Source organism: Fundulus heteroclitus, chromosome 14 (assembly GCF_011125445.2).
Source record: "Fundulus heteroclitus isolate FHET01 chromosome 14, MU-UCD_Fhet_4.1, whole genome shotgun sequence".
Lineage (NCBI taxonomy): Eukaryota > Metazoa > Chordata > Actinopteri > Cyprinodontiformes > Fundulidae > Fundulus > Fundulus heteroclitus.
The window spans coordinates 18,488,053-18,500,934 of record NC_046374.1 but is presented as its reverse complement, the minus strand read 5'-3'; the positions used below and the strand labels follow the sequence as shown (position 1 = coordinate 18,500,934).

The window sequence follows — 12,882 nt, the reverse complement described above, 5'->3', positions numbered from 1 at the left end:
GGGAAGAGTAGACTCAAACACACAGTTCAGACTAAATAAATAAATAAACCAACACTGTTAAACAGTAATAATATACAGGCCCAAGAATCTCCTGAGAGCCCACATTTAATCTTAGAATCACTGCAGGCTTATGAAACCAGCCACCCAGCCAGCTGCATTAAAAAAAACAAAAGTCTCATAAATACATCTCGCAAGCTAAGGAGAATTTTCCCTAACAAGAGGGATGTTTCTGTTTTTGTGAGTGTGTGTGAGGCAGAAAGGCAGCACCAGAGGCCCAGCCCATGACAAAACAAAGAGATTAAATGACCTGTGAATGTGACTTTCCATTTTCCATTACAGCGGCGCGTGCTTCACTTAGAAGGCTGCTGCCCCCCTCTGGTGGCCGATGAGAAATCAACATACGCAACACAGCGCCTGCCTTTAGTTTAGTGTCGTCTATTCAGGGATTTTTCAGTCGCCTGAAATCAGAAACAGAGCTAATAAAATGCCTGGGATAGTGAAAAAACAAACATGGAAAAGCATTTATTTAATATGCGTCAATTCGACACTCCGTTTTTTTTTTTTTTAAAGGCATACATTCCTGTCTACCGTTCAGGCAGGATCTAGGGGGAATCTGCTTTCTTGACACACACATTGTAGAAACCAGAATGCAAACATGTCAGGGTCCCCTCTGAGGTGAGATTACAGCTCAAGCGGGGGCCAAATGTCAACCAGCTCAGACAGATGGTGCAAGGAGCTGGTCAGCAGAGGCCGACCTTGGTCGGGCAGCGACGAGGAGTGGGAGGGCAACGCTGGTTCTTGTTTATGTGCAGAGTGCTTGATGTGGATGGGGGGGGGGAAATCGGGAGAGCGCTGTTGCCAAGGTGGGAAGGTAAAATCGTGTCGGGCCTGTTTGTGTGGCAGGTGCTCTGGGACTCTGTGGGATGCTGTCGAGCTGTCGCCGTGACAGAGGAATGTCAAGAGTGGATAAACAGCTTAAAGAGGGCTTTTGATATCAGATAAGAAACACAGTGCGCTGCCTGTTTTTGGTTATCCGTGTTTTTGTTTCAACATATTCATTGACCTTACAGCTAATTTATTATTTAGCATGACGTTTCACTAATTTCCGTGTGCGGTGTTTGTACATCTCTTCAGTCAGAAATTTGCATTAATTTCCAGATAAGTTTTAGTTCTTTCATAGTAAAATTCACCATAAATTAATTTTTACAGTGGTCACGATGGATGGATGGATGGATGGATGGATGGATGGATGGATGGATGGATGGATGGATGGATGGATGGATGGATGGATGGATGGATGGATGGATGGATGGATGGATGGATGGATGGATGGATGGATGGATGGATGGATCCAATTTACTAATGGATTATTTGAATGAATTTAGAAAATTTAGAAAAATAAATGTTCAAATAATAACATCACACAACACATGATTTAGAGGGGACAAATAATGCAAAATCCTCTTCTTTAGCCATAAATACAAATGGTTGTGCACTAGGAGTCTCTAGAAATGCAGAAGAACTTAATTTGGTCACCACCAGGTGCTGCATATTTTCTTTTTGTTTCATATTTTTCAAGCTGTTCAGTTTCCTCTGTTTTCTATTATTTTTGTACTCAAAAAATAATTGTAATAATTGTACTTAATGCTGAAGGATGCTGAAGCTTCAAGTTGACAAGTCAAAATGTTCTGTTGTTCATTGCACCACCACCCCCCCCCCAGCAAAAAACTACACAAATTAATAGAGGACTTAAGATCAAAATATTGTAGTTCCACTTTAAACAGACCACACCTGATGAATTAAATGTGAAAAGGAAAGCATTAAATGAGATGGCATGTCCTCTTTAATTTAGTGGGACATGTACTATAACACTTTTTATTACACTCATTTGATCAATCATAAACAGAGCTCTCAAGCCTCATGCAATGAGCATGAGACAAACACATTTGCCTGCCTTCAGACGACACAATGACATTTCTCATGCTGAAAACAAAGCCCATACTAACCGGACTGACTGATCCATTCACTACACTCCGTTCAGAGATCAAGCTAAGCCTTTTTCACAGCTCATGGGCATATTATATATATATATATATATATATATATATATATATATATATATATATATATATATATATATATATATATATATATATATATATATATATATCCCTACCTTACCAGATTTATTTTGTGTTCTACACACTAGCAAAAAGTTCAATTCCCTCCACTTTTCTCTTGACATCAAATGGTGCATGAACAGCACACAGTTGGCTTTTTTTGATCGCAGGATTACTCTGGTTCACCTGTTCAAATTAAAAAGAGAAACATGCAATATTCTCAGACTGCACTTGTGGTAGAATGAGCGCAGGGCTTTAAAAGGTAGGCGAGCAGGTAGAAGAGCGATAAGTGAAATACTCCTCGGCACAAAACGCTTACAGGCTGAGAGAAAGCAATTTCCTGCTCTCAGAGACGTTGCTGCAGACCAAGTTGAGTCACACACCGACGGTCCTGAGAAGGTATTGTCCTGTTATTAATGGCGAAATGAAGCGGCGCTAAAAGTTCAATCTTTGCAAAACCTGAAGTTTCATCAATAGAATTTCGTCTCTCCTTCACCCCCTTTCCCTTTTTGATTTCTACACCAATTATTATGTAAACTAAAGTGACCCTACGTTAGCAGGGGTTTCTGCAGTAATGAAAGGCTATAACATAATGTTAGAACACAAAGGGAGAGCCACTTCAAAATACCCTTTTTCCCTTCTGAGCATCGAGCTTCCCTTTGATCATCAAATTGTTCTCCCGAAAATCCTCCTTGAATTATCTGGGCCGCTGAAGTGGAAAGTGAATTTTCTAGGGAGGCCAAAGCTTCTAGTAGGAAAGAGGGAAAAGAAGCGGGAAAACTAATAAAAAAGATGTGAAAATGAAACAAATTGAATCAGAGAGCAAAAAAAAAAAAGAGAAGAATATGATCACCACTTGTAAGTGCGATGGAGGAAAGCTTATCAAGCTTTTTATTCAGCACAAGTGAACACTAATAACTCTTTTCAGGAGGAAAGAAGGAAAAAACATGTCGCTTCCTCATTCGGTTTATTGCTCAACTTAAGGATTACACTTGTTTGCAGAATTTAATAGCAAAACTGCCAAATAAATGTACTGTTAATACTGATTTTTTTTTTAAATAACCCAACTGCACTGGAAGTGATCCAAAGTATTGTGCTTTTGCAAGTATTTTCTTAATCTTATTTAGCTGTGCTACTTGAACATGTTAGCATGTTAAAAGTACCATTTGTGCTTAAAAAGCTGTTGAAAGGTTTGCAAATAATTATTACAATGCTGATGGTTCACATAGGTGAACCATAGAATCTGTGATTCATTGCAAAACTGTAAGGGTGCAGTTCTTGGGCCATTGTTGTTTTTCTTCATGTCTAAATAACCTGGACACAGCATCTCCAAACTCAGCTTTTCAATTCTTTGCTGATGACGATGCATTTTACAGGCCTGGACATTGTCCTGCAAAGGCTTTTGAACACCCGTAGAGTGACTGTGGCTCGATAGGAAGAATAGTCATGATTTAGAAAGCTGGGAAAGCTGTTTGATTCCAGCTTTCTCACCTGCCTCATTTTGATGTCCGCCTGGGTGCCACGCTTAGCCCCAAGTTGCTTATCCACCTGTGCATGAATGCAAAGCATTTGGAAGTCCGGCTAGTTGGTGGCTAGTGTGAAGTGCGTTGAGTATGACCAAAAAAGTGCTACATGTCTGATCTCTTTAACACTGTGAGCATGCTTTAAACAGCATATACTGGAAACTTTTGCACACGTTTTAAATGAAGAGAAAACAAAACTTGTGTTTTTTTTACCATGAGGCGATCAACCTATGGATATGGAAACATAATTTTTATTATTATTATTGTTATGATTTTTACAGATGCACTGTACATGAATCAATGTTCACGGGGCGCTGACATTCATTCTCATTTATGGTTTTCTCATTATTGTATGCTTTACACCACACGAACTGGACTACTCGTTGAGTCTGTTGCGATATGTTCATACACAAAGTTATTCTATGTGAAATGTCTGCTTTCTTGTCATTGCTGATATGGAAACAAGGAAGCCAGGATCTCTGCTCAATGGACATATTTGAAAGGAGTCGTTCAAAAGGAAAGAACTGAACTGGGAAGGGACCATCTGGTTGGAACCGTCTTTAATCTGAACTTCTTGTCCAAACAAAATAATATATAATTTAGGAAATAATGCTCATATTTTAAGTGACAATCGATATGCTGGTGAAGATTCTCAGTCATCCAGGTCATGGTCATTCCAATAAAAGGTAAAAAAACAAAGCAAAGCTCCTCGTTACAGAGGAGTGGACCAGTTTCGGTCCAATCTGCTGGCGTAATGGCTTTAAAGACCGCCCATTACTAAGGGGTGGTCCTGTTTCTGTTGAATTTGCATGTTATCTAAGCCATTACAAGGCCTTTGTTTGCCAATTGTATAAAGCTTGCTACTCCACATTACTCCAGATTTTTTTAATTGAGAAAGCTTCCTGGAGAGGAAGCGAAACGTCTTCAACCACGGAAAACAAGTCCAGCTGCTTTGTTTTTTACCTTTTTTTGGAATGACAATCGATATAATCTAAAAATATACTTTTAATAGCTTTTGTAGTAGTAGTTGCTTTTCTGCTTTTAATAAAAGGATCATATTTTTGATTTTTTTTTGTCAGTAATAATAATATACTTTCCATTGCTTAAATTTGCTTCACAATAATCAGTAACTACTGTTGCTTAACTAGCTTTTTTTTTTTTTTTTTCTCTTTAACTGACATTGACAAGTTTTATTGAACTAAAATACAGTAGCGGTAAAAATAGGCAAATTCAAGACCAGCAAGAATGTTTTTTGTTTTTGTTTTTTGCTTTAACCATATTTTAAACCATAACACTGTTTTCACAACCAGGCATGCTGTGTTTGTACAGACATCCTTGTAAACTAGTCAGAACGCATCTGACGTACAAAAAAAAAAAAGCCCGCCCCTTGTCATGAGAGACAATTGCGGAAAATGACCGGGCCTCATTCTCTGAGCATTGCCAAGGAGGTTTAAAATTAACTTCTTCTGAAGATACAACTCCTGTCGGCCCCAACTTTGATTATAGGCTCTGACACACAGAGGCCCCTCGTCAGTTTTAATGTAAATTGCTTGTTTAACGGCGGCCCGTTGATTACAGTTTGCTGCGGTTGCGGTTAAGCTCACGTATTCATATTCATGAGTCTTTCTACTAATTCATCCTCTTCAGATGCAGCTGAATTCCCCGAGAATGTCCTCCCATTAAACGGGAAAATTGAACGCAGACAGATTTTTCCTCATCTGCGAGTCTTTCATGCAGGTCAGAGCTCTGGAGCCTTATTCGTTTTTTGTTTTGTGCGCCCGTGGGCGCGTGCGTGTCTCTGTGTGGGCATCATGAACATGCTCTTCCTCTACAGAAGAAAGGAAAATAAGGAAAGGAAGAGGAAGTTTTTGTTTACACACAGACATCTTATGTGCTGCCATGTAAAAGAGAGGATCAACAAGTCTTATTAAGTGAAACAGACAGCCGCATTCTCGCACAAAAACAGCTTGAGGGGAAAAAAAAAAAAGAAAATCACCGCTGGGGAATCGTGTTCATCCTGTTCTAAATTGAAAGGAGTTTGAAGGGAACCTACTTGTACAAGCGGAGACAACACCCAAAATGTGGTAACTACACGGAGAGTTTACCAAAATAAAAAGTGCAAGAAAATGCTTGATATTGCTAAATAAAGCCACTTGTAATTTTAAGTCACTCCCACTTAAAACCTCCCCGGGGCTCTAAAAATGACCAGGTAAACAAATCAACAGCTAGAGCTACATTTTCTACAACCACTTCTAATCCTCCATCAAGGCAGTGGGATACTCGTGGTATTAGAGGATCAGCTCTGAAAGATACTTCAGTTTTGTTTTTGTTTTTTATAAATAAAATGCATTCTAAAAAAAAAAAGCACAAACTGTCTTTGCGAGTAGACAAGTAAAAATGTTTTATCCATCTTTGTTCACAAGATGCTGCTTACAGCAGGATTCGGGTCAGTTCCCAGCTTCGCCATAATTTGTTCACATGAGTTATTATGTTGCCTACAATTTCCATTCCTTACCTGTAAACAAACCACTTCATAGCCACATACAATTGAGAGGTAGAAGTACCAAAATGATTTATTTTTTGCTAGATGTGAGAGTAATAACTCTTCAGAGTTTTAGTTTTTCCTTTCTTTAACTTGCTAACTAAGCTAATGCTAGCAGTTGTTAGCTTGAGGGACTGTCGGTCTCGTCCAGTTGCACAGTGCTGCATAACGCAATGCACCGACCCCAAAGAACCCTCAAGGGCCAGTGTCCTGCAAATTTTAGAGCCGTCCCTGTAGAAGTGGCTAAAGTGCCTCACTAGCATGCAACCAAGCTCTAGAGGCCTCTGCTAAGTGAGCTAATGTTTGAGTCAAGTGCGTTGAACCACAGACACATCTATAAGTTGCAGGACAACGGTCCTGGAGGACTGAAGCTTTCCACACAATGTTCTTTTCTTCTTATGCCGCTTATTTTGTACTGTAGTTTATCACCCACACACCATGATGCTGCTGCCCCCGTCTTTCCCCCCTTGTTTTCAAGTTTGCAAGCTTTTTATTCCAAACGTAACTTTGGCCATCATGATAGAAGTCTTACATTTAGTTTCATCAGTCCTCAGGACAAATCTCCAAAAATGAAGGTCTTCCTGCTGTAATCTGGCTTTTTAGGTTGCTTTTGGAGTAATGGCTTCTTCGTCGCTTAGCGGCCTTTCAGCCACTCATTTCACTGATGATAATAAAACTCTCTAACCAGCATTAGAAGCATCTTCACAATGCACATTTCACACCAACACACGTTCACATCGGATCGCAGAACCCGTCTCCTTCTTGAACAGTATGATGGCTGGAGAGTCCAGTGTGGTTTATACTGGCTTGTAATTGTTTGAACGGTTGTACGTAGCACCTTCAACCATCCATGAATTGTACCAAAGGATGAACTAGACTGGTGGAGGTCCACATTTCACTTCCTGATGTCTTCCCTGATTTCTTTTGATGTTTGAGTCGCACAACATAGCAGCGTGTTCAAGGTGGGCTTCCATCTAACACGGATTGTTGTGAAGTAACCTATCAAAGTGATGACATTTTCCTCGAGGCTTTCCAAAGCTCATAAAAGGCATAGTAATCTTAGTTTCTGTGAACTTTTGACTTTAAAGAAGGTAATAAAATACAATCTGCCATATTAATTAGGTATTCAGCAAATACAAATAATTGACCTAAGAAAGGAAAGGTTTAATCCGGCTAATATCAGACTGCGAGGGAAATATGTGTTAAAAAAAAAAAAGGACTTCTATATTTTTGGCATGCAGGATTTGGCACTCTATCCCATAAAGGCTGTTTAATAGTTGGAAATGCCCAATACCTTTGTTTTTTTTTTTTGTGGCATACGTTAAATATTCCATCTGGAGGGTAAAAGATGCACTGAAATAAAATGTTTTGATTTTTAAAGGACATATTGCCGCTTAGATTAACAAAAAGTAAAATTTTCACTCATTTAACTTTAGCTAAAACAATATCATCATTAAAAGAAGTAAGGTCTTTAAATTGCATGTACAATATGGAGATTGAAGAAAGAAAAACAATTGAAAATCTTTCTCAGCAGGTTTACATGTTATCAGATATTAAATATGTTTTGTTTTCTTTGTACCCAGTGTAAAAATGGCTTAAATGCAATATGGACCACACTGGAAAACGATTACCTACAGTCTTGACTTTGTCATTTTAATAAATGGAAATACATACTGAAATGCGGATAATTTATTTTAAGGGAAAAATATCTTTCACACAAAATGTCAATTTATACTAAGAAAAAAAATGAAAATACAGCTTAAATCAAAACCAGCCTTCCCAAAGATTAACCAAAGTGTATGCAGTGAGGCCTACATGAAAAATCTAAAAACATCTTGGAGAAAACAGTTATTGAACTTTATAAATAACTCACCAGCGCCTCATCCTCGGAGAGAACTCGCTTCTCATCATGGACAAGCACCACTTTAGCCTTGATTTCATCCACCGATATGCTGAGGGGGGTTAAAAATAATAAAATAAAGCATCACATTAGTATTCCACCCAAAGGTTTGGTTGAGCTCATCATGTTTTGAATATTTCAAGGTCACAGCCAGTTATACTGAGACACACAGCCTGTTCTCATCTACTTCTATAAAAAAAAAAACACACACACACACCCTAGTTTGATCAAGTGTTATACCATTTGAAAAAAAAAACACATAAGCCTTTATTTTCTAACCGTACAACCAGGGTTGAATGTTAATTAGGGGAACATTAACACTTTACAGTAAATACCCCTTTTTTTTAAAAGTGCAATTAAGCGCTTTCCAGCTAATAGTGCAAATGCTGGACGTGTGCGAGATACTTCACTGATACGGCTCCCACAACACAACGCACCACGCCGTATAGTCACAGACACACGACCACCCTTTCTTTCCACAACACCAAACTCTCGTCGGCAACCATTTCTCCATGCTTGCGTCTTCCTTGTAGAGGGTACGTCTAAACTGGCCCCCTCTGAGCTCCGATAATGACTGCATCGCCAGAATCAATCCCGGGGAGCGCATCAGAAGTGGAAGAGCAGGCAAACATACAAAGCAAATAGTCTGTTCAGCCTACAGAGGATCAATGCTCAGGGTAAGTGCTGGAGAGAAACAATGCCTCACGCCATTGTGAGAGCAGCACAGAGGCTGCGGAACAACGGCTCAGAAAATCCAGTGTGAAGTAAATTGGCTTTGGCTCCAATCACACAGGGCATTTATATACACACACACACACATATATATATATATATATATATATATATATATATATATATATATATATATATATATATATATATATATAGACCACTGCAGCAAAAGAGCAGGTGTCTTGTGATGTGCGCCCCTTTGTAGGCTTCCCTGAGAAAGTCGGTGACGAACATTATGGAGCTCGCAGATGCACGCAGTGATAAATCCATGCAGAGGGGGAGGAGGATAAAGAGCACATCCTGTTCGTGGGCCTTTGGGAGGCTCCATCATGGTTCATTTCCTGAAGCAGTTGGTAGACTGCTATTTATAGGCCACTATACTAGTACCAGTTAATCCTGCACTGGGCTGCCAACTGCCTGCCAGCTGGCACAGTGGGTTGTGCTTCTGTGCGTGCTGCATGGAAAGGTTCGGGGACGAAACGAGCATAAGAAAGGCCAGAATCTACGTTCATGACCAATGCTTGCAGGAGTCTCCTCCCCCACATTAAAGGATCCTGCACTTTTTAGAGTTCTCAATACTTGTCCAATTTGAAATAGAAATGTAAAGGGAGGAGGACGGTTCTACAAATAGCGGCTTGATGGATATGGGTTGTACTTGTACAGAGCTTTAACTAGTCCGATGACCCCAAAGCGCTTTAAACTACAGTCAGTCATCCACCCATTCACACCCTGACAGTGGTGAGCTAATTGTCTGCCGGCAGCAGACAATTCGGGTGAAGTGTCTTGCCCAAGGACACAACGACAGTCGCCCCATAGACGACCAATTGATGAATGAACAGATGGACAGAAGGATGAACATAACCTTTAGACTATGGGATATGCAAGCATTGTTCCCAACTACATTCTGTTTTTTCATGCATATCCAAATCTGGAAAATATATAATATGTGATATCTTTCTAAAGCATTTATAGAAAGGACAGGAACCCTGCCCAGAATGTAAAGTGGTTTAAAGGAACTTTTGAGATTTTTTTGTTGTTTAACTAAAGTTATCTGGAGAGTTAATGAGTTGGCAGTATATATATATATATATATATACACACACTGTAAACTGCACAGGTATGTTTGACACGTTCTGTTGTGTAATCCATGACTCACATTAGGGGCCGCACCATATCAGGAAAAGATGTCACGACTGTTGAATGTCAAGATGATGATATGAGTAGTGGTTAGTAAAGATATACTTGTTTAGATCTTTCATAAAAAGCCTATTCAAATACTAAAAATATTTTTTTCCTGACATGGCATTACTGCAAAAAAAAACTTGGTTGAATAAATATATCTTAGTATATTGATACTGTGCACTCATACTACAATCACACATTTTCAATACATGGTGCAGCTCTAACACACGTGGAACATCACTGGCAATAGATTAACCTTCTGTGTAAATGAGAAGGGTCTTTATAATTAGCCATTTATTGAAAATTGACAACAGTGTTGAGGTTTTTAAAACATCGAGCTTTATGGCGTTCAGGAGCCTGGAGATTTTTATTTCTAGATATTTACTTTGGTCTTAGCCCCACTTTGACAAGCTGCTAGCTTGTCTGTACGCTACAAACCTTTGTCTTCACATCCAGGCTAAGGCCAAAATTAACAACTCTATTTTAGAAAACACCTTTATGTCAAGATCCAGGCTTAATTTTCACACTTTCGTGTGTGTTATGGAAAGAGAGACGGCATAAGTCGGTTTATGTTAACGCATGGCAGTTGGGCTTCGGAGCCACCACCGCAGCTTATCACAGAGTCGCTGACAGATCAATGTTTGAAGTAACCTTTTAGCTGCACCAACAGTCTTTGGGAGGAGCTATAGATCAGGGAGATGACAAGGAGATGTTCCATCTACAAAAATGTGCAGCACATTTTCAGAGATAAACCATCAGAATACCAGTGGAAATATGCAAACAAAAAAATAATTTTCAATGCAGAGGTTTCTAATAAAATGTGAATAAAAACATATCAATTATTTTAGATTGTTTTATTATTTTGAGCTATAAATGAGCTTTTAAATTGAATGAAAATAATATTAAATCTAAATCTGCCAGGGGTATGAATGAGTCTGGGCTTAACTGTTTGACAATACAGATTGTTGCTTCACACCTGAAAGGACATGGTAGCTGTAGAAATGGGCCTTCTTTCCATCCATCCATATATCCATCCACCATCATCACCTTGGGAGACAGCAACCAATTCCCAGGCCAAAATTATCAACAGTCCATACACTGTGTCCAGATACTGCCCTGGGCTCTGCTCCATGGATGATACATCAAAACCTCTAAATTGAGACGTCCAGAAGGCATTTTGTTCAGATTTTTGCTGAGCCTCTAACGAGCGACGAGAGTGACGGGTGTGTCATTGATTTGCATTTGACTTGGAATGTGCCTTGGAGGACGCAAAACCCTGTGCTTAAAAACAGCAGCGCTCCAACTGCAGGTCGCTCATGTGCGAGCCAGCAGAATTGACAAAAACTCCTGGATAGGAAACATTTTCGGGAAAACTGAACGAAAGTCCGGCTGCTACCAATTTAAGCCTGTTTGCTGTTGCCATGAGCCGGATAACTCAGAATTTACACAAGCTTGTTTAGAATCCTTAAGTAGACTGCTTCCAATCGAGGAATACTCGCTCAACTTCAGGCTTCACCCAGATGATGGAGCTTATCAGGAATATTTTATCTTATCATCCCATCTCTGAGGCACAGTCAAGCCTCCCTGTAGAAGAAGCTGATTTTAGTCACTTGAAACCCTCTGAAGAATCACCACCTGTATGCAGTAGAGAGGTTTAATTACTTGTATGATCCTGGGGGCTTTACCAGGGTCTCAGGAAAGGGGGCAAACTGAAAGCTGGAGAGATCCCAACTACTCTTAATGTTTTCACGAATCCAACCTAATGAACCATCTTTTTAGGACGTTTTCAGATGGGCCATTTAAGACAACCTGTGCAAGATATGAATTAAATATTTATACTGTGTTCATTTATATCAAAATTCATTATTGATTATAATGAGGATGTTTTGCAGAAATCCCTTTATGTGATTTAAAACGTGCTCAAAACTTTATGAAAATAAATGGTTACGGTCTTTGTCATGAAGCAATTATTGGTGACTAAATGGACACGAAAATGAGATTAGTTCACAGTATAAATGAGAGAATAATTATCTGTGAATCTGCATTAAACATAATTAGCAATTCCAATGAAGCATATTAAGATTTGGGGAACGTTTAGTTAAGTGTCATCGGGGACAAAGTCAGACAAATAGCATTTTTTCTTTTTTACAACATGAAAGGAATGCAGCACGCATGCTAATCGAGGAAACAAATTGCCTGGCAACTGCAAGCGTAGGTATAATTTGTGACATTGCATTTATCAGAGAGGCAACTTAACGAAGGTTGACACTTTGGAGAGTGTTGCAGGACCTAAACTGTAATGCAGGGTATAAAAATACAATCCCCTTCCTGCCTTAATCAGATCAACATCACTACATGTAGTGCATAATGATGGCCAGCTCAGAACGTCCACTGGCTGGCAGACTGAGACAATAGCTGTCCTCAAACGTAGACTGTGCAGATATTTCAGCTTGATAATGTGTTTGCTTAAGCACAGCTCAGAGAGACTCAAGAAATCAGGCAGAGGGAGATTGAGTTGATAAAGATTTCCTCAGCTGTGAAGGGAGGCCAGAGAGGCTGAATAAAGTCCAACTGCAAGACCGTACTAATGTACATAGACAGTCGTTCTCTCGCTGCAAAATGCCGCATGAGGAGATTGTCGTTACATGCATACGTTTTTTTTTAGCACCCTTGGTTTACCATATCAAGCCATTTTCTATTAACTTAAGCATTACGGATATGTTTTTTTACAACCATGTTGTGGGAAAGAGAGCAATGTGAGGGTGTGGACTGCTGTAAGGAAAAGACGTGACTAGGACTGCCAAGGTTATAGGAAGTCACTTGCTATGTTTTCCTGCTGTTCAACAGTCTACACATCTCTTAAAGGTAAAACAGATTCTAGCC

The 12,882-nt window shown here is 39.4% G+C and overlaps 1 protein-coding gene across 3 annotated transcripts in view; it reads right to left on the bottom strand.

Moving 5' to 3' along the window:
* The window catches only part of LOC105936193 (glucosidase 2 subunit beta), a 222,567-nt gene that overhangs the window by 174,036 nt on the left and 35,649 nt on the right, over nucleotides 1-12,882 (bottom strand). For all 3 annotated transcript variants that reach the window (XM_012876905.3, XM_012876912.3, XM_021323747.2), the window contains exon 8: nucleotides 8,059-8,137. In XM_012876905.3, coding sequence (XP_012732359.1) covers nucleotides 8,059-8,137 — 79 coding nt within the window. The remainder of the gene's footprint in view (nucleotides 1-8,058; nucleotides 8,138-12,882) is intronic.